The sequence below is a fragment of the Venturia canescens genome, chromosome 4 (genome assembly GCF_019457755.1).
Source record: "Venturia canescens isolate UGA chromosome 4, ASM1945775v1, whole genome shotgun sequence".
Lineage (NCBI taxonomy): Eukaryota > Metazoa > Arthropoda > Insecta > Hymenoptera > Ichneumonidae > Venturia > Venturia canescens.
This window is the reverse complement of record NC_057424.1, coordinates 4,442,562-4,466,263: the sequence shown is the minus strand read 5'-3', so window position 1 is coordinate 4,466,263 and position 23,702 is coordinate 4,442,562. Positions and strand designations below refer to the sequence as shown.

The 23,702-nt window shown below is 40.1% G+C and overlaps 1 protein-coding gene across 5 annotated transcripts in view; it reads right to left on the bottom strand.

The window, feature by feature from the left end:
• LOC122409458 (protein rhomboid-like) overlaps positions 1–23,702 on the bottom strand; it is a 50,826-nt gene that overhangs the window by 12,671 nt on the left and 14,453 nt on the right. The window contains exon 1 of one of the 5 annotated variants that reach the window (XM_043417044.1): positions 16,738–16,756. The exons of 3 other annotated variants lie outside the window; for them this stretch is intronic. Coding sequence is in view for 1 of the 2 variants with exons in the window: in XM_043417041.1 (XP_043272976.1) it covers positions 6,406–6,462 (57 nt within the window). In the remaining variant the exon portion in view is untranslated. Of the gene's footprint in view, positions 1–6,405; positions 7,169–16,737; positions 16,757–23,702 lie in introns of those variants that run through there. One more of the 5 variants, XM_043417041.1, reaches the window with a different exon arrangement.

Genomic DNA, 23,702 nt, shown 5'->3' with positions numbered 1-23,702 from the left:
AAACTGTAGCGTTCTCCTGCTGTAACTGCCAGTTCCTATACCGAACGTCGAGTCCTCCCTTTACTGTTTTGTTTCTCATTAATATTTTTCTATATAATTCCATGAGTAGAGTTATTCGATACGTATAAAGTGTTGTAATATAAAATTCCTCCATTATTGTCTCAACTATCTTTCGATTGAAAAACGTTTTTAGAAAACGGACTAAACTCCATGCATTTTTATGCTTTATGCAAAAAACATATTTATAAGTGTTTCATATCGTATCAAACTGCACGATATCGAACTCAAAAATGCATCGATATGCTTTTGTACATGAAGTACGAAAAGCCTTCGGCATAGGGCTTATCCGAGGAACATTCAGCTCGATATGGATCTTCCTTGCTAGAAAAATCCATAAAGCAGAATCTCTCTGCATGTCTATACCTATAAATATAAATACATAAGCCCTTGCCTTGCCCCAAGGAGGGTTTGATTTATCCTCAAATTTGAATAACATGAGATCCATGCAGATAGGGTGCACTGCACTCAAAGTGTGTTTGCGTGTGTTGGAACAAGTGTGTGCGCGCGCGCGCGTGTGTGTGTGTGTGTGGGAGAATGTGTTGTACCGCGTCTCAGCTATTCGATAATGGTCGATATTGTGTATGTATTGGACCATTCATAAAAAATCAATCGATCTTTCATTTGTTTTGCAATAACTTTGTACTTTTTACATACATATTATTATAATCGATCAATCTCCGGTTTTATTAAAAATAATTTTGTGCTTATTACATTATCATGATGGAGGATTTTTCTTTATTCACAGAATCGACTTCAAAGTTTTTATAAACTAGAGACTGTTGTGAAAAGTGCAAAAATTTTAGGGTTAAGCTGTTTTTCGTCAGAAAGTATCATCCGATTTTCCAATGTGGGGTCGAAATACTCGAATCTCTTCTGATTTGAGCACCTCTCTCGTTATACCACTTCCTTCCATGAGATTAAAAATAATAGCAATAGAAGTAAAAATTTACTACGAGGATGAGTGCATTATAAAATCACAAAATTTTATATTTTGGAGGCATGGCCGTATATTAGACGTGCTTTAGGGTAAGGATAACTCGTTCACAGATTTTAAGAGCGACCAGGGGATGGCAGAAGTGAGAAGAGTCTGAAATGGGCGGAAAGAGAGAGGCGAGGCAAAGAGGTGGAACAGAATTCCCAGGGTGCTCAGTGCTTTCGTCTCTCCCACTATTTCTGTACCAGCAACAAGCACACGCGGAGCTGCATTAAAATTACGAGAGACATTAAAGATTTTAAGGCTCACCCTCTTTTATACCAACTCCCGCCACTTTTAAAACTCCTGTCTGCAACCTATTGGACGTTCCACAACTGAATAATCACCCTCGTGAAATAATATTTTCCATTTTTCCAGATTTTCCACTAATTTGGATCAGCGATTCATTCAATTTTTTCATTCATAGCCTCGTTTCGTTTGTTTCTTCAGCACAAAAGTGTTTCGCATATAAAAAGTGATTTCATTTTCATGAGTATAATCTTCGAACGAAAGTTGAAAAGCGAAAAAAAATAAGAGAAATTGAGGCCAGGATTGTCCGGCTCACTTGGAGCGTTCCTATGAATATCAGTGTTGGAGGAAACAAAGATTGAATGCTTTTGGTGAATGAGAACCGAGTGTAGTGAGGCGTGTCAATATTGCAGTTGAATGTATACAAGAGGCGTCTGAAAGCATATATACGTATGGATGAACGTTGATTATTACATGGGCATTTCAACACCGGATCATCCAGCTCGATTTTATCCTCGATGATTTTATTAGAATGTGTTGAGAGCTGTTTTGGAATGTTTTAGGAGCTCGTGAAAAAAAAATATGGTGGGTATCAGTCGGCTGGCTCTCCCACTATTGTACAGATTTGTCCGATGGTCTTTTTCCAATTGATGCTACAAACCGCTTTGCATCCTGCAGGTCTTTTAATTAATTTCTTCACTCAGCAAAATAATTTCAACTACATTTCTAGATAACTTCAGTTCGAGTCAACATTAAATGGTAACTCGAGGTAAAATTAGAAGAGCAAAAGGATTGCTTTCTCGAATACGAATCTCATTATAATGCGAGTAACTATTTTTTTTCTACGTGCATTATGAACACGCGGAAAAGAGTGAGAGCCCGCTATCTCTTCGGTGCAGAGTGGAAGAGAGAAACATGACCGAGGTACTGGTGCGATGGAAAGATAAAACGGGGGAAGAAAGAGACTGGCAGACCAAGCAAAAAGTATAAATAAATTATATGTATATATATAAATTGCATTTTATTCATATTCCGCTCCCCAGTTTCTTCCGTCCTCGTATTTCTTTATTTTTCGCATATTCATTCGTTTACCCTCTTCCCCGAGAACTCCACAGCAGAGAAAGGGTACAATCGTTATAAGTATACGAAAAAGCTTCTCTTTGATTCGCGGTTGAGATATAAAAATAATTACGAAAATTTTCTCGTATTCTCGTTGAAGGCAGGCGCGTCGAGAGAAACGAGCGAAGTAAAACATACAAACAGAAAAGGCAGGATTTTTCTATTCAATTTTTATTTTTTTTCTTTCCTATTATTTCACTTTTCCCCCTCCAATCTTTGGAGTCAGTGAAAGCAATTCAGATGTTCACACTGATCGTGCGACGCGTTGCAATGCGAGCCCAACGTCGGAATAATCCATTCTCATAACCGCTTGAATCTCTGCGCAGAATGTCGAATTTCTTCAGGGACCTCATCCAATACACGTCCTTCAATGGAAAAATAGGCGAACTCACTTATAACTTATACGATATCGCTGTGCATGTCGGCTCGACCGGAAAACCTTTTGATATTTCATCGAAAATTAATTTAAATCGAATATTTCGTTAAAATATGAGCAAAATATCAATGATCCGTTTCGTTTCTGGGTGTTTTCTTGCATGCACTCGACTCTGAAAAAAAGTTTCGTATATGCTTTCCGCGATCAATATATGCAGGGCTCGCACAATGTGTTAGGAACGATCTTCTCCGCTGTTTTATTCAAAATATTAAAAAATCGGTTCTTATAAGTGTGTCATTTTTAGGAGTTTCGGTACATGTTAATAAATGTTAACAAATTGACAAAATTTGGTGATAACGTTCTTCAACATAAAGTGCAAAAGTACAATTTTTTTCAAAATTTTCTTCTGCATAGTTGTCGAGTAAGTAAGCATTAAAGCAGAGTTCTTATACCCGGAATGTATACTTATATATATTGAAACGCTATGTTTATGCACGTTATCAAGCGTTTATGTTTATGCAAGCGGAACAGGTGAGCTAAGCGGAACAGCCCCCCGAAAATTTAGAACATTTTTTTTCTACTGAAAATCTGCAAAATTTCGTTATCCGGCTGAGAACATATGCTTCAAAAATGCAAAATTACAAAGAAAACTTTTTTTTTGAAAATTGATTTTTTTTCAATCAATAAATTGACCTATCAGCTCGAGATAAGCCATGAAATAGTTATTATCATTGTAAATATGGATATATTTCCAACATATGTGATATTTATACAATTTTATCTCATTTATACGATAACTTCATGGTATTCTGCTTATTTTTAAAGGATACACACCTGAAAGTGACAAAAATCACAACTCTTTTGCTTTTTAGGTAAAACCAAGGAAAATGGATATAATGTGTATTCAATAAAACAATAGCAGTTCGATCGAGGCGTTCTGACATCATTTTTAGTGCCACCAAATAACATTTTACCTATCCTAGCTGTGAACAATATTGGACTTCAGAAGCGATGTCGTTTCTCATGGCGATATATTCTCATGGCGATAATTTTTTCTTGTGGGGTTATATTGAAGATACATTGATTGAAGATCCTTATTACGATAAAAACCTCAGCACTGTAGAAGAACTGATCGCGGCCATCTAGAAAGTGGTTCGCGGCATTACGAACGATATGGTGAACGCTGTTTTTCACAGTTTTCAAAAGAGAATTGATTTTTGTGCACAATTTAACGGTTCGCACTTCGAAAATATCTATCATTAATCACTGGATTTTTTCGTTATTTTTATAAGATGTAACAAATTGACATAAAAAATATTTGACTTGGTTTTATTTATGTGAGCTTAAAACTGCAGAGTTTCCTCTATTTAAAGCAATTTGGCTTTTCTGATTCCGTGCACGTGTTTTGAAATGACAGCCGATTAGTTTCAGCAACTTCCTATTGAACATCTTGTATATTGGAAACATCCATATTTTCAATGATAATAACTAGCGTGGCTCATTTTGAGCTTGTAGGTCAATTTATTGATTGAAAAAAAAAATCAATTTTCAAAAAAAAAGTTTTTTTTTAATTTTGAGATTTTGAAACATATGCTTTGCTCGCCTGTTCCGCTTTACCCTACTCTCCCCTACGTATCCATCGAGTTTGGTATTGAAGAATATGATGACCAAATTTTATAAAATTTTGAACTTTTTGTAGCGTGACAACACTGTATCAACTGTTCCGAAACTCCTTAGCGTGTATTTCGTTTGGCGTTTATGAAAAAAATATATATTTTGTTGAGGATCTGAAATTTGTGGAGATCACTCGCGAGCACTTTGTATGCTCGCATTTGAACAGAATTGTTGCAAAGTTGGGGTTTGGCAACAATGACGCGGGTGAAGCTGTGTGCACAGTTGTTGTATACATTCGCAGTATATGTATTCAGCCCTGTGATATGATATAATCCGCGTTTAGGAATCCTCCAAAAGCTTATTCACTCCTGTGCGCCATCCTCGTCGTTATCTCTGTCGTGCCAGACGCTAGCATTAATCATGTTCCCTCTGGCTATACTTAATTCAGAAGATTTTAGATTGCGAGTGAAAATCTCAAATAGAGAATTGTGTCTTTTCATTATAACGAATTTCAAAGTTTATGTGTGCCTCAGAGAACGGTTTTCGCTTCAATGCATATGCTGAAATTCTCGTTATTGATTCGTCCTTCCCGTTTAAATTGCGAATGCGAAAATTTTCTTTCTGAGCGAATTTCATTGAAACCCCGTAGCTGTGAACGGATAAACAACCAGGAAAAATCGGTCAATAAGGGAGTGAAGAGTTTCCATCGATGAAAATCCATTCCTTTCGTGGCTAAAAAAGTGTGGCAACAACTCGTTCGACGACTTTGAAACATCAAAGTTGATGAGCTCCTTTTATTCTCTTCTCTTCTGCGGTACTAAAAAATGAACGCGAAGTCGCGAAAGACTAAGACTTTGACAAACACTGATTACCGTGCTCGCGGAGGAAAAAGAAACCGTGAAAACGAGTCAAGCAGGAGGGGAGTAAAGTGTGGAAAAGTCTTGATCGCAGCTCACGAGTTTCTCGTTTCCCATTTAATATGTACGAGCTCTTCGAGTCCTCTGTATCCATTAGAAATTACAACTTGCTACCATTAATATTTCACCGGCTGTTCGCGCGTTTCACGTTTGATTATCGATCATTAATAATTGTCAATTTTTGGAAGCAGGAGTTCGTGATGAAGGTTTAACTATTCGTAAACGTGGTTGGTAAGACGGTCGACGTCGCCTGCATAGTAAGCCCCATACATGTCTCGAAAAGGGATAAGCTCTTCGCACCTCTATATTCGCTGTCGAAGTCCGCGAATCCTGCTGCTTTCCTCGTCCATCCCGTTTATCAGGGAGAATTGCGGTCGTTATCGGAAAGTGAGAATTTTTTTCTTCCCTTTTATTCTTGACGACATTCCAACGCCTGGCTACGATTTTCTAGGGGGAACATTCGGGAATATATATGGAGGAAGGCGTGTTGAAATTTCTCTCGCGCATTCTGTCAAGCTCGTTTATCCTTCTACCTTATTTTTTCATGATTTAGTCTTTCTCCGTAGTGTGAGATAAAACAATCGATATTTTTAACAAAGATATTCGTGGAAACGCAGACAAATGTTTTCGTCTATACACTTTGTCTATTTTTTTCGAAATTTTTCGCATGTATTCGACTATGACGTTTGACTGAATGGTTCCTGAATTTTTGGATTTCTGATTTCGACAAAATTACGCAATTTCATCGTGAAATAAATGGTTCCCGATATTTTTCGTTTGCTATCTACATTTGCTGCCTCTTTCATCTGGTATATATAAACCAACGAAATTTCATTTTCAAATATTTGATTATTCTGTCTTTTTTCGAGCATATTTTTCGGTGGTTCGATAACCACAGATTTACTAGTGTGCGTGAATCGCACGCAAAAAAAATACGGCTCACAGATGAGCTCGTCTCATTTTTACAGAGCTCGGTATAGCAATTCAGTATCGTGAATTTTTTCGCGGGCTCGGGTTGATTATGTCGAATGATCGAATGCAAATTTCAGCCTCGACTGGAGCTCGTGGAGTAATAAAAATGAAAATAAAAGGCGAACCTTTGCGTTTGCTCTTTTTCTGTCCCGCGCTCCGGCCCCTTCAACCCCTTGGCTCATCCTCGATGAGAGCGCGCCAAAAGCTCGTACGTTTCGAGATTTCCGTCTGCATCGATGAACTTCAATTCCACTTCTCTCTCAATTTCTCTCGGGTTCCGGGGAACGCATCCATTCAAGGGGCGATGACAGAGATTCGGGGTCGCGGGGGCGAGAGGAGCCATCAACCAATGCTCTAGCTCCACTTCTCAATAGCGCTTTTTTCGTTTTTTCTTTCCCCACCTCTACTTGACTCGGCTTTTTCGAAAAAAAATGACGAGGCCATCATCAAAATTCAATTCTTCAAACCTTCAAACCTTCCTCGAACGATATTCGACTTTTTTTCTAAGTTTCCCCCCGAAGTTTTCAATCAACTTTTGCATTATTTCGGAATCGTTTTACCACCTATTTAATTCGAATGGAATTTCAACTCGGGTTGTCAGAATTCTTTAGTTGTCATTTTCGATAATTCACATCACATGGGACGGAGAATTAGAGATGATTAATTTGAAAGAACGAGTTTAAAGTTGTCCCACTATTGAGGCGAGCCTCGCGATATGCATGCAAATTTTCATGTGCGTTCTCAATATGATTCCGTGGATCAATGGGTCTCCTGATTTCGTCATAAATGTAAAATAAAATGAAAATAAGAGACAAAGAGAAATTCGTTCATTGAATCAACAATGAGCACACTCATTGAACAGGTTCAGAGGAATCACGATCTCATTAGACTTTATTCAATGGAATATATGGCGGGGATTTAATGCATTTCATGAGTGAAACGAAACCCGGAAATTCCAATATTAGGGACACAGCTATACAGAATGATTATCGCCTAGGAATAAAAGTCGGACGTTCACCATCATTTCAGGAGGTCTTTCAAAGTAATATTTCCTCGACAAAGTGTGCCAGCGCATGCGAGAGCTTGAAGTGACCATCGAGTTAAAAGTTCAATAGGCTAAAAGCGTCGAAAACAAAAGGCCCGTCGTTTAGTGTTCGGAGAAAAAACTCAAAATGGCCCGGAATTGCTCGTTCCGTGATAACATGGAGTGTCTGTTGAAAAAATGTACCCTTGAATGAGGAGGCAAAAAAATCACAATGAATGATGTGAAGAGTGGAGAGAGCTGAGAGACAGTTACGCGAATTTAATCGTTTCCGGGGGTAGAGATGGAATTACGAGAGCCTAGTTCGAGTGAATCGAGGATTCTGAATTCGAATAAAAGAAAGGGCAAAAATTTACAGCGAAATGGGCCCAAGAGCGTGTCAGCTCTCTCCCCTTTTTATACTATTTTCCACGCTTTTTACCAAAGTTGAACTACTCTGCAACAGCAAAAAACAACACAATGAATGCAGTTTTGTGATCGAAGACTCTGCGGTAACTTCCTTTGTTGACAGCCAAAAGTGGCGTGTACCGGTGGTATATTGGGTGTCCCGCCTAAATAACTTCGCTCAAAATAACCTGGCAAAATAACCAACGAACAAAATAACCATAAACAAAAAAAAACCGGTGAACAATACGACCCATAGATAGAATAGCGACGAGAATAATAATCGTCTCATTTGAAACAAGCTTTAAGGTCGATCCCCTACGACAGCCCCAACTAAAAGTTATGTACTGTCTGCATATTAAATTGATAATTTGTTCGGATCGTAATCGATAACTTTTTAAAGACCCTATATACGTACTCGGTGCCAGCAGATATAGTACAAATATCATTTGCTTTCGTAAAATTTATTCTGAAAGTATTTTTGATCTGACATCGCGAGTAAATTTTTTGACGGAACTATCCGGGCTACGCTTCAACACACAGAAAAGGTTGTCTATACAGACGACATTCGCTTGTTCGCTTGCAAAATATATCGTATGCAGCCTAAACCTTCGTACTTCTCGAGACTGTATCTGTCAAACTAGATGGTCAATCACCTTGATTTTTTTTCACAATATCTGTGATATCCTGCTCTAGCTCCTCCTCGTTTTTTATAAACTTCCTAATTTTAGTACTAGCGGTAGAATTAATAATGTGCTGTTTGCCTATGCATGGTCCATATGTTACGTGTTAATTGAGTCAACTTCAATTACATATATCTCGGGTTCGGGATGGTGAAACTTGTTGAAATTTTATAGAGGTGTTGTTCATATGTTAAACAATACGTATGCCAAATTTAAATAATTTCCTAATTTAACTGTCTCGTGGAGGAACCACCTTAAGTTTCTAATCACTGGAATATGGAGAAAAATTGAAATATTCATTTGAAAAGTTGATTACGGGTAAATATGGAACCCTATGCGGCATATTTATATATTACTAGATTCGATATGCTTCATTATAAATTTATCGTTTATTGTTTTTAACATGTTTAACATCTCAAGATGTCTCGAGAACACCCACCCTGCAATTTTTCTTCCTTCGCATTGGTACGTACGTGTGTTTATGTTTTTGTTTGTTTTTTCAGGTTTGTGCGCACGCGCATATGTGTGTGTGTCTTTTTGTGTGTTTTGGGATATAGTTATTTTTTATATCGGTTATATTCATCACGGTTATTCTGTTCATCATGGTTTATATTGTCCATTGGTTTTTTGTTCATGGTTACTTTGTCTGTTGGTTAATTTACCAGATTATTTTGAGTTAGGCATATAATGTCATCGTTCACTTCATGTTCTCGATGCGTTGGATATGACTGACCCGTGAATGCGAGCGAAAAAAAATACGACAATGAAGAAACAGGAGGCGAGACACAGATGGAGAGACTGAGCGGCGAAAAAAAATGTTTAAATCGTAGCGTTCTAATCTCATTTTAATGACATTGTAATTAAGGCGTCACATGATTCTTGAAAGTCGATGAATTTTCAAAGCTTTTTAGCTCGCCGAGCTATTATAATATTACGGTGGAATGTTTGCGTATGAAATCCACTCTGCGAGTGCTTTGTGAGAGAGGACTTTCCTTCTGGGGAGGTAAAAAATAAAAAGGAGTAAAAAAGGAAAAGAGAAATGTTTTTACTTCGTTTCGTAATGATTGTTTCTCTATCATGTATATGTATTCCAACGTAGCAGCAGCAGCAGCAGCAGCAGCAGCAACAGCAGGCTCTTCAGGGTACATAATAGCTGCATCAGAGGGTGTTTAGTGCTGCTACTTCCAGCAATTAGCGAGCTTTCAGATGGCTTTTTTTAATCTTTTTTTTTCGGTGACGCACGAGAGTAGAAAACACGTGTGGGCTTAATGCACTTTGAATAACCCATTTACGGGGTCTGTTCATATACACGTATGTCCACAGAACTTTTCAGAAAGAGTCGACGCTATATATCACATCCGTATCACTACCATATTCGAAAAAGTTTTGTCAACTTCATGCAAGAAAACACGAATGATGAGTACGTAAAAGTGCTTGGTAGATCGAAAATTGGAGCAAATTTCGTGCTTATATTCGTAGTCAACCGAGGGTTTTTTGGATTCTATTTATCGGCTTCTCTTTCCGACAGAAATAAATGGTTCTGACGCTCGAATCTTCTATGGGTTCGACTATGAGTTAGAAAAACCAATATAAATTTATTTCTCTTCATGAAAGAAGGATCTACGCATGTGCGTGCGTTCGCACGTATTCGTGAGTATTCTGTCTGGCTGTGCCCTGCTATTTCTACTGAGGGATGTCACGAGCGAGCATACCAGATTCCTCTATTGTCTCGGGCGTTCATTTCGCGGTTCACACGCTCAACGTCCGGCGCTGGTATTAGGGAAACTCTCTCGGCGGGGGCTGCGGCGTCCCCGAATTCGTTCAGGCGTTCGGAAACGCACAATGCATTACGGCAAATGGTTATATGCGTGAACGGAGTTATACTACACACGAATTTAGCCTTTATATATCACGTGTACCCACGTGTATTTACGCTGTATTGGATTATAACAGACCTTCAATGCGAAGTAGCTGCGATATTGAAATTTTCTACAATTTTCCTCAAATTTTTTTTTTGTATCTCTGGAACGCTCCTTTTCTTTCTCACTTTTTTGTATCTCTGGTATGGGTCCGTCGAGAATGTGAAGATTTCATTATCATTTTTTCTCAAATGATCTTCCAACAACAAATGAACAAAACCCCCTTGGAGTTCAAAGAAATCAATTTCTTCCTTCCATTGGCACGCCATTTTTGTATTTTATACATCATTGGCTCGAAACTATCTGCTTGTGAAAACTTGAGTTCGATTCAACGGACACGAAAATCTTGTAAGGCGATGAGAAGTTTCCGACGGCCCTGAATGACGACTACATATGTCCAAGACCAGACCGAGAAGCTCGTCGCGATTTTCATGGACCGTCCCATAGGAGATCCCGAGGAAATGGTCATCGAGGGCGACACACGCTGCTTCTCTCAGCTCCGGGTACCAACTTGTGTACGTGCGTTTGTGCACGTGCAGAGGGATAAAAACGAGGGAGCGGATGGACCTGCGATAAAATGGAAAGCGGTAGCACGAATTGGAGTCGCAGTGTGTACGAACGAAATTTAGCCCTTTGCGGGAGTTTCATTCGCTCAACTCTGTGCGTACGTCTCTCGCGTGGATGGTACGTAACTGGTAGCGCACAATCTGTCCATGAGTGACTGGTAAGTGCCTTCGTGTACTCTGTCACGTACTATTACATATAGACAAACACAAAATAGTGCATCCAACTATATATACATAAATTAATTCAAACACATATATAGAAATGGCTACATGGAGATGTTTTGTACAAAATCCTGTATGAGAGATAACATTTTCAACTGGGTAGCTATATTAACACCGAACCAGAATACGATTTATGCATCCACAGTCTCTCGTTTTCGAATCCGATTCGCCTCAGCCCTTATATATATTGAAATGCGAATGAATTTCGAAATACTTGTACATTCGAAAGTCGTGTTAATAATAATAAATATTAGTATTCAAATCGAAAATACGAACAACCGATTTCAGTGTTTACAACAAATAGATCGGAACGATTTTTCAACAAAAATAATATCGTTTTCACGCTTGCGGTGCTTTGGCCCGTCGCAGCTGCCTTCGTTTATTTGGAGCTGTACCAGTGACTGGAAACGCGATCGAGTTGCGAGTCCTTTTCTTCGAGACCTTTCAAAAACTATTCCCACAAGGCTGCATTAATCACAACGCTGCATTTTCAAATTTTATTGAACAACAGAAAAAAGAAACAAAAATTTGCAGACTCCGTGCGCATATATTTTGGGCATTTTTTTCTCCAGCCCATGGAACGAAATGTACACGATTTTCCCCCGTGTCTATATATGACACGTTGGTTCGAGTCATGATCACTGGGCAATGAGAACACGCCATATGTTTCAGATCAAATTGATTGTTTTTCGATTAGAGCTTTTATTACAGGCCGCTTTTGCACTCGTTCTCCCCGGACCGTAAGTTTTTCTCTTCCAATCAATGAAAGAGTGCGTCGATAAATTTTAACTTGAAACAATTCGAGGTGCATCGAGTGACTGATGCAAACTCGGAAGAATGAAAGCTCGAATAGATCGCTAAATTTATGGTTCTCAATTTCTACGACCGGCGAGGACAAATAAATCTTACAATTAGATATTCGGCATGAAATTGCCCATGCGGATGAGACGTGTATACTCAGATACTTCCCCTCTCTTTGGCCTGAATCCTCCTCCTCCTCCTTCGCCGCTTTGTCGTGTTTCTCTCGTTTTCGGAGCTCAAGCTCCTGGCTCTGAACGAGCGCTCCTCTCGGCACACAACGTGCAGCGAGCCGTATTTCATTTGAGACCCAAAACTACGAGAGAAGCCGTAAATAACGTGGCAGCACGATCATGCCTATTATCTATATATACGCACACGTACTTCCGTGTAAATATACATGCGTATATATACGTACGAAGACGTGTATGGTGTACGGTGTTTTTCTTGCCAGATCAATTGTTACACAATTAGTAAATTTATTCGCGAAGATTCTTGGACGATTCGCACTCAACTTGATTGGATGTTGATGGAGAATGTTGAGTTGAAAAAACACGAATTTTCATGCTTTTCCGAAACTTTTGGCAGCCGCAGTATCTGCGTGAATGTACCGAGTGGAAAATCGATTGAGAATATTTGTAGTGTAACTGATGATAAAAAAAAAAAAAGAAAAACACGGAAAATTCAAAGTTTTATTTCCATTTTTCCAAGCACCGGTATATCCGAAAATGAATTGGAAATCCCTATGCATATCGGCGATGTTATAGATTCCCAGATATTTATACATCCGAAAGCGTATGTATTGGTAGGTCTGTGTATATGCATGCATAAAAGTCGTTTCGCAGTCCATGTATGAATTTTCCTCGCCTCGTTTTTCCCCTTGCACCGTCAGATGGCGTTTTAGGTGAACCGCTTGTGCGAAAATTCACAGTGGCGTGTAATTATAAATCTGCTTAAATTCATCGCGTCGTTTCGTGGTGGCACATCGTCTAGTTTTCGCTTTTGCTTTGCATCGCCCTCACATTCTCGCACTTTGCTTCACCAACCGCGGGTTTAAAGCTTAACTGTCACTAAAAATGAGGCAATCGGTAATGCATAGAAAAACGAAATTCCGTGATTGTAGAAACACTTTTTGTCAGTTTAGTTGTCTCGAATGCCTTCGAACATTTAAAAATGCTCGTAACAAAGTTCTATGGATAGCCATTCGGAATAAAAACATTTTTAATTAAAATTCGAGTTCGTTTTTATGCGGAAGCGCTTTCGAAACGTGGAGCAGTTTTGTGTTAACGAGAAACGCTCGAACGCTCTCCAAAACAGTTTTCATTACAATGGACTGATAATTGGCTAATAATCGATAAAGATTATAGCTCGTTATCAAAAACGATTTGCTTTGCTTTCGAGAGCTTCGTTACCAACGAATATTATAGCGCGATATAATTTTACAACGCTTCCAAATCCCCAGGTATAGCTTCAACTCGTTCAATTACACTCGCAATCCGTTCCATTGCCGATCGTTTATTACTCGATCCGGGGATCTAGTTCCCTCCATTTTTTATATCTACTTTTCCCTCCTACATTTACTAAAATAAATTGTTACGGAGGAAGAAAAATTGCATCGAGTCCACAAGGTGACAAGGCTGAAGTAGACTTTCGTGAAATACGGTTGTGTACAATGCATACACAACCTGACCTCAAGTGTTTATCGATAGAAGTGTAATGAACCGGCCAAGACTGAGATAATAAGAGCTCGATACTTTTTTTTGTCCTCAGAACAATGGTAATGTGAGAAATTCAATTAGTGAATAAATTGAAAAATGAGATGTAGATTCGGTCATTGAACTTTTCATCCGATCACGCACTTTTTTAAAATGTTTTTGTCTAGTATATTTGGTGGATGTCCATATTTACGAATTTCGTAAATTATTGATGTCTAGTTGACAGCTGCAAACGTGTATTTATTTTTTGAGATGACTCAATCAAAATTTATAGAAGGAATTTCGCTGGCAAAGAATGTAATATTTCCTTAGATGATCCGCATTCCCCTGGACCTCGAATAAATACAAATGCGGACGATTCCTCCTCGGGCGTGGAACTATTTCGTTGGCTTGAAAAATTCTTCTCCTTCGTCCTCTGTACTGCTCCATCGTAAAAACAAATTCCATGAGAAAAGCTCTTCTCACATTTTTCTCTCATTTCACTCACTTTGTCTTGACTCCTTTACTCCGTGCAGTTTTCATACTATTAGGTAATACTATTTCATGACTTGACACAGGCTTGTTTTTCCCTTCTTATCATGCCTCATCCTCTTCCTTTTGCTTCCTGCCCCTTGCTCTTTCTGCTCAAGAATTTCAAGATTACGTGCAAAAATTCTTACACTTCGGGGACTCTTCATTTTTATTTTATTATTATTATTTTTTAATAAAAGTTGCTCAAACACTTTGCTTCGTGGGTAGTCCTTGAAAAAAATGAGAAGAAGGAAAATGTGAAAAAACTCGAGTCAAAGAGAAGGATATAAAACTTTTCTTGGGAAAGTGTTTTTCGTATATTGTACGAATACACGTCCCGGTATTGGTGTATAAATAGTGAAGGTTAAACGGAAACACAAAGAGCGGCACTTTTTTCTCCCTGGCGCTTTTAACACTCCTCTAAAAAATGAGCAACGTTTTTTTCTTCAACATACCCCCCCCCCCCCCCCCCCTCTCTTCGGGGTTCGCTCTTACATGATTCTCCATACGTTCTTCTTTTTTTTTGTTTTATTTGCCGGTTTGTTTGTCTTTAGTCACATCTATATACTGATTTTTTTTCTCGCATATATCTCATGTTATATAACTATATTCCGGTTTGCTTTCATCATGCAAAAGTTTGCGGTTCGTTTTTATATGAATAACTTTTATGACACCGAAAAAATTGTTGGGATTCGAGTTTGATGAATTCTTTCTCATTCTGATACGTATTTGATTGATCGAACGGAGAATATAATATAATTATGAGACACGCTTTTTTTCCCGCAACACTATTTTCATCGGCAATTTTTCTGAACACGCTTTCACTTTATTCAACACTATTTTCTCCGAGCCGGTTGAAGTACGATCGTAAACGCGTTAATTTTCTCACCACGCTCGCCTCCCTTCATTCCCTTGGCCAACTCCTTTGAAAAACGTAGTTGGAATAGCTCGCATAACTCGAAGCAAACGATTCAGCGATCCCTCCCACAGCTGCAGAGCTTTGCTCACCGTTGCAACTGCATCATCCCTTTTTCTCGCTTGGTTTTCCTCCGACTATTGCTCCTCCCTACGAAATTTAACGCCCTTTTCGTCGATTCCTCGCCGTTTAAATGAAATTTTGCGCCACAAAATAGATGCACGAAAACTATTTGTTGTTGGTTCAGCAAATCGCGCGGAGGATAAATTAAATTTCTTGATCTAACAAAACTTTTGTTTAACCAAGTGCGTTTCCGCTGTGCGGTGAGAAATATTCATTTGAGCCAACGAATGAAGTCCGTTTGAATGAGCCGGAGATCCGTGTTTGGTCAACGGTCAACGAATTTCACTTTATTCGTCACCGTTCGTTGCACAAATCTGTCGAATCAGCATATTTATATTTTGTGTGTAATGTTTGAATTCGCGTGGCGTCTTTCGACTCTCAATTCCAAATGATATGCATGAAAATAACTACGATGAATATCGAAGTCCTGAAACTTTTTCAATGACACGGTTTCTCTCAGCGACATATCGCTCATCGTCGTGCCGACATATAGCCCACGAGAATATAATCTTTATCGAAAAAAACGCCGTAAATATAAAAATAAATTACCATCCGGGAAGAAGACGGTACGGAGCAAAGATTAGAAGCATTTTGCTTGGAACGTCAATGAGTTCTGGGTGCTTCCCTTATCGTAGAATACCACGGGCTCTATAGCTTCCAGAAAGCCCAAGGCTGTGTGTATATAGTAGAGAGGGAAATATGCGGTGTATACATATATGCAGTTTATTCTACAAACACCTCTGCGACGTCCTTCCTTTCCTGGAGCTTTCGTCGTCGTCGTCATCGTCGTCGTCGTTTTTGCGCGCCCGAGGGTAGTAAGCAAATAATCCAATCAAGCCAAAGCAGCGCTCTCCAGCGGCAATACAGAGCTCGCTTTACCGCCCCCTTCTCGAAAAATAGCTCGAACGAACTCGTTCCGATCGACTTAAGCGCCATCTACGAGCCCTCCTCGATCCTTCATCGAATAGCGATGAAAGGATTTCCAAGAAAAAGTGAGGCATCGGGAGGAGGAAAAATGCATTCCTCAAACTCTTATCTCATCGACGTTTACCGATAACTTTAGCAAAAGCCTAGCTCCTGTGCTCGTCCGATTAACGCGAGTATATATATTCATCAACGATGGGCGCATAGATCGTGGCCGTCGAAGCGATATGAAATTAATCGCGTTCCGATTGTTCGCCCAACCAAGCTTTTATACCGCCCCCCGCCTTCTCTCGTTCCCCCTTCTGCTGTGACACCAATATCATCTCCCCCCCCCCCCCCCCTCCGCCAGCCACGCGGTTGTCTCTCCCCATACTTTATTGGCTCTATGCGAATATACTGCTCCTCCATATGACACGGATAAGCGATAACCTATAACTAAGTAAGCCTCGTGTGTATACGTGTACAACTCCGGAATATTGTGGAGGCAAATTTGTACTACACGGGTACAGTCAAAATTCCGAGAAGCTAGTTTAGAATAACATAGCATGTTGGTTCATTCTGAAGAAAACAAAAATTTTGCACAAAAGACTCTGCTAATTCTATGATTCGATTGAGCGATAAAAATGTCGAATTATAATTCGAGAACGCTACTTACTGTTGACGCAACACTCGCCGGTGCTGCCCTCGATCCATAAGTACAAGCTCGCGAGCTCCGTCAGACCCGAGGAGGTAATGAGTTTGCAAGAATTTCGACTGTGCAATATCCGTGCTTGCACATCGTAACGTTCGTATTCACCGAACTTGATACACACATTTCGTTCATACACACATAAAATACGTCGTTTTCAGGATCGTGTTAGCAGAGTCTGGCGCAGTTCGGTTATGTGCCGTTAAGTTACATCGACGTGAGAGCGAGTGTACATTCGGGTGATGGTAGGTGTCGCGGGCTTTCACGAGTCTTCTCTCCTCCTATCTTGCAACTATAGGAACCTGCTTCTGGTTTAGGTGTTCGGTGGGTGTAGCGTTGCCGGCTCGAAAACCGAGCAGGCCCTCCCTAACCGAGGCTCTATGGCTGACTCGATACGAGGCGCTACGAGAAATCGGGATTATCGTCCCTCCACCCGGACTCCCTCCTACTTTCACCGGGAATGTTATATGCAATTTAACGTATAGGTTAAACGTGCATGCACGTCGTCAGTGCCTCCAAATCCTCGGTATAACGTTGCCCGGCTTTCCTTTACCTTCGCACGGACCACCATCGCTACATTCTCCACCATTCGCATACCGTTACATTCAACCGGGTACGAGGGGCGCGTGCACCTACCGACGCGGCAACTCCACCACCATGAGAATAGAGGAAGCATCATTCCGGCCACTTATGTGTTGAATAGTCTCGCAATGCGTGGAATATGTAAATCCTCACGAATCGTGGAGCTTTGAGGGCCTTGAATATTGTCGAATTAACATGTTCCTGGCGAGTACTCGGCCAGTTATTGAGACCATTCGAATATAACTTGCGACTATTGTACAATCGATTATCCTGGATAACATTGTTCGGTGTTTTTCTAGAAGGCCACGGGAGCGCTTTACTTCTGGAGGGGATAAATATCTTGGCTTGCGAGTTATCTACTCAAATCTCAAATTGAGGCGAGGTGAAGTCACCGCTGAGACCTTCTGAAGCGGAACGATTCGAAAGAAAACAAAATATTTTCACCTCCGATATACGTCTGCGACTTTGATTTAGAAGATCTACAAAAGCAGAGAATTTCGAAGGCGCACTTGCGAGGTCCGGCAAACTCGAGGTAAGAGACCGAAAAAAGGTTTGAAAAAGGATTTGGTAGAATTGGAAAATCAGGTTGGATTGAGCCGACTATTCAAATAGGATGTATTCGACAAAGCATAGGATGTATTCGAAAACAGAGCAAAAAGGTAGAGAAGTACGAATGAATGGGTGAGTGATCGGGTGCTAGGCAGACCGGAGAGGGTTAAGAGGCTTGAGCAAAGTAAGGTTGAGGAGCATTGTGGATGCGTTGCATTCACGCTCATCTCCTGAGAAAGTAGATAAGGCACTGAGGGGTCTGGAGACTGGCCAGGTTCGCCAGAGCAGCGACATTTTAGGGGGGGGGGGGGGTCCAAAGACGTCACCAGAATCCTTTGGGACGGAGAATCGCGAGAGCTTTCTTGGGCTTGTGGAAAATGGAGGGGGAGATGCTCGTCGAAAAGGACGACAGCTTTTGCTACAGGAAACGGTTTAAAAAGTAGGGAGGCGGGAGGAGGGGTATATTTCTCACGGGCGCGTTGAAAGGCGGAAATTCGTGCGGTGTGAAAGGCGCCGTTGGATCGGCAGGGAAAGAGCATCAGTGTGTTGGCCCGCCGCCCAGATATCCCGAGCAGGAATCTATATGGAAAAGCAGTAGCAGCAGCAGCAGCAGCAACGTTCTTCCTCCAGCAGCCACACATCCACGTAAGATCTTGCAATAAGTACGTGCGACCTCTTTTCTTTTTTTATTTCCCGAAAAATCTCTCGACTGCCCAGAGAATGCAACGACGGAAATTGAACGAAACACATACACATACATATGCGCACAGAAGGCAGTTGGATCCTCGAGAGAGTTCTTCCATCTCTGCTGATCGAATTACTCGGTATGAAGATTGGAATTTCTTGGCTACGGATTTACCGAGCGATTTTGTCGATTGAAATGGGACCCATGATTTTCGTGGCAATTTTAGGATTTCGCTTTGATTGCGGGCTCACCGGGCTGCTTGCGCAATTCGACTAAAACGCTGCTAATCATGCAAGCCCAAACTTTTCGTTGCTTATTTTAATCTTCTCAACCATGAATCATAGGGAAATTCTACTTTATTCATAGCTCGAATCAATTTAAGGACAATTGGATCTTGATTTGTGAAGATACCGCAGAATACTTGTTGCACATCCTACCGGATTAAGTGCACTTCCGTCGGAACTTTTGTCCATCGAATATGGAACAGCCTTCTCTTTCAGCCCCATCTGCTCCTCATTATTCCAGACTCCCACAAGATCCCCATAAGTTGTAACGTAACGTTACACTTACACATCTCTACTTACCAACGATGAGATGCATGCAAATTCCAACGTATATTTTTCAAGAGTTATGAATATATCTGTAGGCGAAAGCCTAAGAACAAGAAGATGACTAGCGAAGTCTGCACACATTGGACCGAGCCACAAACTCTACCTCTTGTTCACTCGTCTCTATGGCTCGTTTCCTTTTGCATCTCGTCATTTCTCCGCACCTCCCTCTCTCTTTGCTCTTGCGAAAACTCTACTTCCGTGTTATTAACCAGCGACTGTAGGGGTTGGTTTATACGAAGCCATCTCCCGGCTCTTTTTCTCTTTCGCGTCTACTCTCGGTCAGTCATCTCGACCCACTTTGGCTTCGTTCGACAGTACAAAAGAGCACGGACAAGGCGGATGAGGAGAGTGTACTTTACGCAGATGCATGCACGGCTCGTTCCGTAATTTCCAAATTTTTTTCCCCACGTACGTTGGGAGCTATTGTAACAAGAGTAACAATTACGATTATATTGATTTTGCAGATTAAGCTGTTTTAAATTCAACACGTACACCCGGTGCGGAATAAGCAGATGACAAATATTTATTCATGGATATATATATATGTATAAAAGCACAGTATCAGAATCATTGTAACGGCAAGTAGAAAAGTTCGTTTTAGGAAAAAATTATTTGGAACGAGAATATTCTTTATGGGGATGCTTCGTTCCGTCACTAAAGACGTATTGATTGAGATCTGGAATGAGTTGGACGAAATATCATAAGTCTTGTAAGTCTCGATTCTCGTAAAAATCACCCGAATGGGGAAGCGAAGATCGAAAAGCTCCATACACACTCCACTTTTACTCCACCTCTCTTTTTCCATCTCTTCGTTTTTCTATTTTTCTCTCTTTCTCAATATATCTCCATACATCTATACGCTATCTCGAGTTTCTTTTGGACAGATATCCTTCATCATCCCCTTCCAAGATGCTTTTGAACAGACTTCGGGCACATTCTCGGTGAAAAGAGAAGAGCTCACGTTTTTCGCGTACCACATTCTTATTTCGTCTTCTTTTCGCTACCTTCCTTTTTACCTCCATATACAAATACCCTTCCTCCTTCTTGTCTCACATTTATCTCTTTCTCTCTTTTTCTCTCTTTCGCGAATTTACTCGAGTTTTCGCCCACCAAACTTTTCTCATACCAAAAGCTCGTGCTACAGAGGCAACCTGGTAAAACACACACACACACACACACACAACAGTCAACGCACATACACGGCTCTGTATGTGCTCAAACGGATAGAAAAGCGTGCGGGGAAGTACGTACAAACAAATACATTCCGGTAAAACGATTCGAGCGAGAAAACGATTTTCTTTGCAAGAGAAACTCCCACTTGCACTGACAAAGCTTTTCTATCTGCTTCTCTTTCGCGTTTCATCTTTTTCTCTTCATTTTTCCCTCCTTCTCTCTCGTTTTATTTATCTTTTAAACAATAAGGCGGAAGTTGATGGTGAAATGAGTCAACTTGAGTCCTTTTGTGTCTCGCACTTTTGTATATAAAGTCAGTACATGGGACAGTTACTTTAAGGTGGTACGAAAATGCTGCAGGGGATGAAACGTCGTCCTAGAAAACGAAATGTATTGCCCACTATTTGTATCCATCCTCATTGACTTATCGTTCTTGAGGGTGGCCTCCAACCAATCCTCGATAACGCGAGATCAAATCTCCGGGATATTTTTTGATCCTGAGTACAAAAGTAGGACAAGATAAATTAGGCAAAAAATGTACACTGACGAATTCAGCGTTTCCAGTTTGTCTCAACCATTATTGAAGACTCGCCCATGCCTTGGAACGCGTGCATCGGGGATCAAATGAAAATTCCATGTTTCTTGAATCGTTGAAGATTTTTCTCCAGAGACTGAAAAGAAACGAGACTATTTTATTTCTTTCCAGGGGTTGAATCATTTGGCCAAGAAGTCACAATGATTTTCCCAAGCCCGCAGGCACTTAAGTAGCCCTGAGACATTTTTCAGGATTCTCGGGTGGATGAAGATGAGTCCCCTGGCTCAATGATCCTCGAGCAAGAGGATATACTGCTGGGTCTTCCACACCGTACATAACGAAATGCCCGAGAGTCTCTTTTTCTCAATATTTTGTAAGCTCCATTCATATGATTCTCTTCGTCCTAAATGATGTAATTTTATTCATTCTCATTGAAATAGAGGAAAGAAATGAAAGAATAAAGCGAATTTTACTACTAGATTCAAATTTTACACGACGAATTTGAATTTAAAAGATTCTAACCATTCTAACAGTCGATTCGAATGTACGCAACAAATTCCCAACATTTTTTTAAATTTTGATTCCACATTTTGTCATTATATTTCGAATAATAGAAAAAAAAACCATTAAAAAATTCTTTTTTCGATCATCCAATCATAATTGATTTTTAATTAAAGAACGATACAATATAGTGTCTCGTTAGAGATCAGTGAAGCATTGTGAGTAGAGAAAAAATGTTGTGAAAGAGATAGGGGGTCAATTGGAGTCCGAAAGGTAAAGAAATAAAAGGCCAAAGGATAGTTGAGTAAAGTGGGCTTGAGGAAGGTTGAGGTTGGAGGACGTGGAAAAAGTCCTGAAAAAAAAAAAAAACTTATAGTGGTGAACAAAAGGGGTCACGAATTGTTGGGTTGGCAACACGTGACTTGGCTCTCTTCTCCTCGTATGTGGTGGCAGAAGACGAGGGATACAGAACAAGTAGCGAGAGTAAGAGAAGGAGCAGAAGAGCAGAGGACCAGTGCAGATTTCCTCTCGTTTGATCCACTTCCTTTTTTCCTTGCCCATCTTCTATTTTGAGGTCGTTTGCCCGAGCTCCGTTGTCGACGTCGTCCTCGTCGCAGTTGAGTGAAAAAGGGACGTTCGAAAAAAAAACTAGATGAAAAAAAAGTAAAAAAATGCAAAAGAAAAAAAAACACGTTTCTTTAACCTCGCTTTTATGAGGCAACGACCCGGGGCGAAGGAGAGGGAGACAGAACGAGGGAGAGAAAACGCCACGGAGAGAACGGTCAGACTGATAGCTTTATCGGTCTCGACCATCATTAATTCGCGAGTGCTTTCCTGCCCGCTTCAAACCAATTTTTTCTTCTCCCAACAAAACAATGCAGAGGCCCGAGCGTTTTTGCCGTTTTGCCATCAGAAATTGTCTCGTGAATTGACGAGTACAATCGATAATTATCAATATATATATCTTATTGTCACTTTTCATGTCATTCACGCTTGTTCACGTCTATTGTTTTTCCCTCCACTTGATTTTTCTCATTATATTGAACAAGATTATCCTTTTCAGACTATTTCACGTTGAAGGAAAATTATTCCCTTCATAATTTTATCTCAAAATACTTTCTAGTTTCCGAATCCATTGCGATATTTCAGTTTTTTCGTTGGGAAATATGAATTTTTGAATGTTCGCTGCGCGCAGCACCAGGTCCTTGGAGAGCAAAATCAGGAAAATTCACGAATGAATCTAGCACCTAATACCTTAAATACATCACATTAGCTTCCCTTTGAAAGGAAATAACGTTTGGAGTATAAAAAACAAATATGTACTCACTTTTCTTCTGCGATAACTAAAGCACCTTTTCACACAACGCCAACTCAACATGAAACCCCGACTTCATATTGATATTTCGATGGGTTAAAGCAGTTTATCTCTTGGTTCAGGAGTATCTATGGTGCAATCTAACCTACTTGCTTGATGGAAATAGGCAGGTCGAACCCCAACCTTACTGACCGATGCAGTTTTATGTAACCTGGCCCCGGAAGTGCATGTTGCGTAGAAGCAACATACGGTTCGAGAAGGTTATGCCTCTCCTTTGTTAAAAATTTCTATGGCACTCTAAGAACGATAATATTGACTGCGATAATCGAAGATCCGTTATCTGATAGGAGTGAAAAGTGATGGTTCGATCAGCACTGAAAAAGCGACAGACTTTTGCAAATCAAGTAGGACCATAAAGAAGAAAAGTTTTACAAATGTGAGCGAGTGTTATTATTTTTTCGTGTTTTTATACTCAAGCTTGGATCGATCCACTTAAAGAAGGTACAAGTTTGTACACTATATGAGCGATACGAAGGAAAAGAAGGAGGAAAGTGGATGGAAAATAGGATAAAGTCTTACGAGAGTTTAAGGTAGCGAGAAAAAAGCCTGAAAGGGAGAGAAAAAAGTTTTTCGTTATTTTGCGCGTATCAATCTCCATGTTTATGCAAATTGTTACGAAATCCTCAGCACGCCCGATATAACCCTCGTTTATACTGTGCCACTTTCCCTCAACAAAACGTTTCCCCTTTATTCACGAGCTCGCAAGTATATGGGCGCGTTCGAGACGAAATCCTCATAAATTTTTGTTTATATGTACATTTTTTTCACCTCATTTTACCTCATAGGGGTCGCCAAACAAATCTACTCATGAATCCGAATTTACCAACATTTGCCCTCCGTGCTTTTAACACATGTACCGAACTCAAATTTAACAATGATAAATAATTTTTACTAAGTCGTCAAATCAAACGACACGTTTCA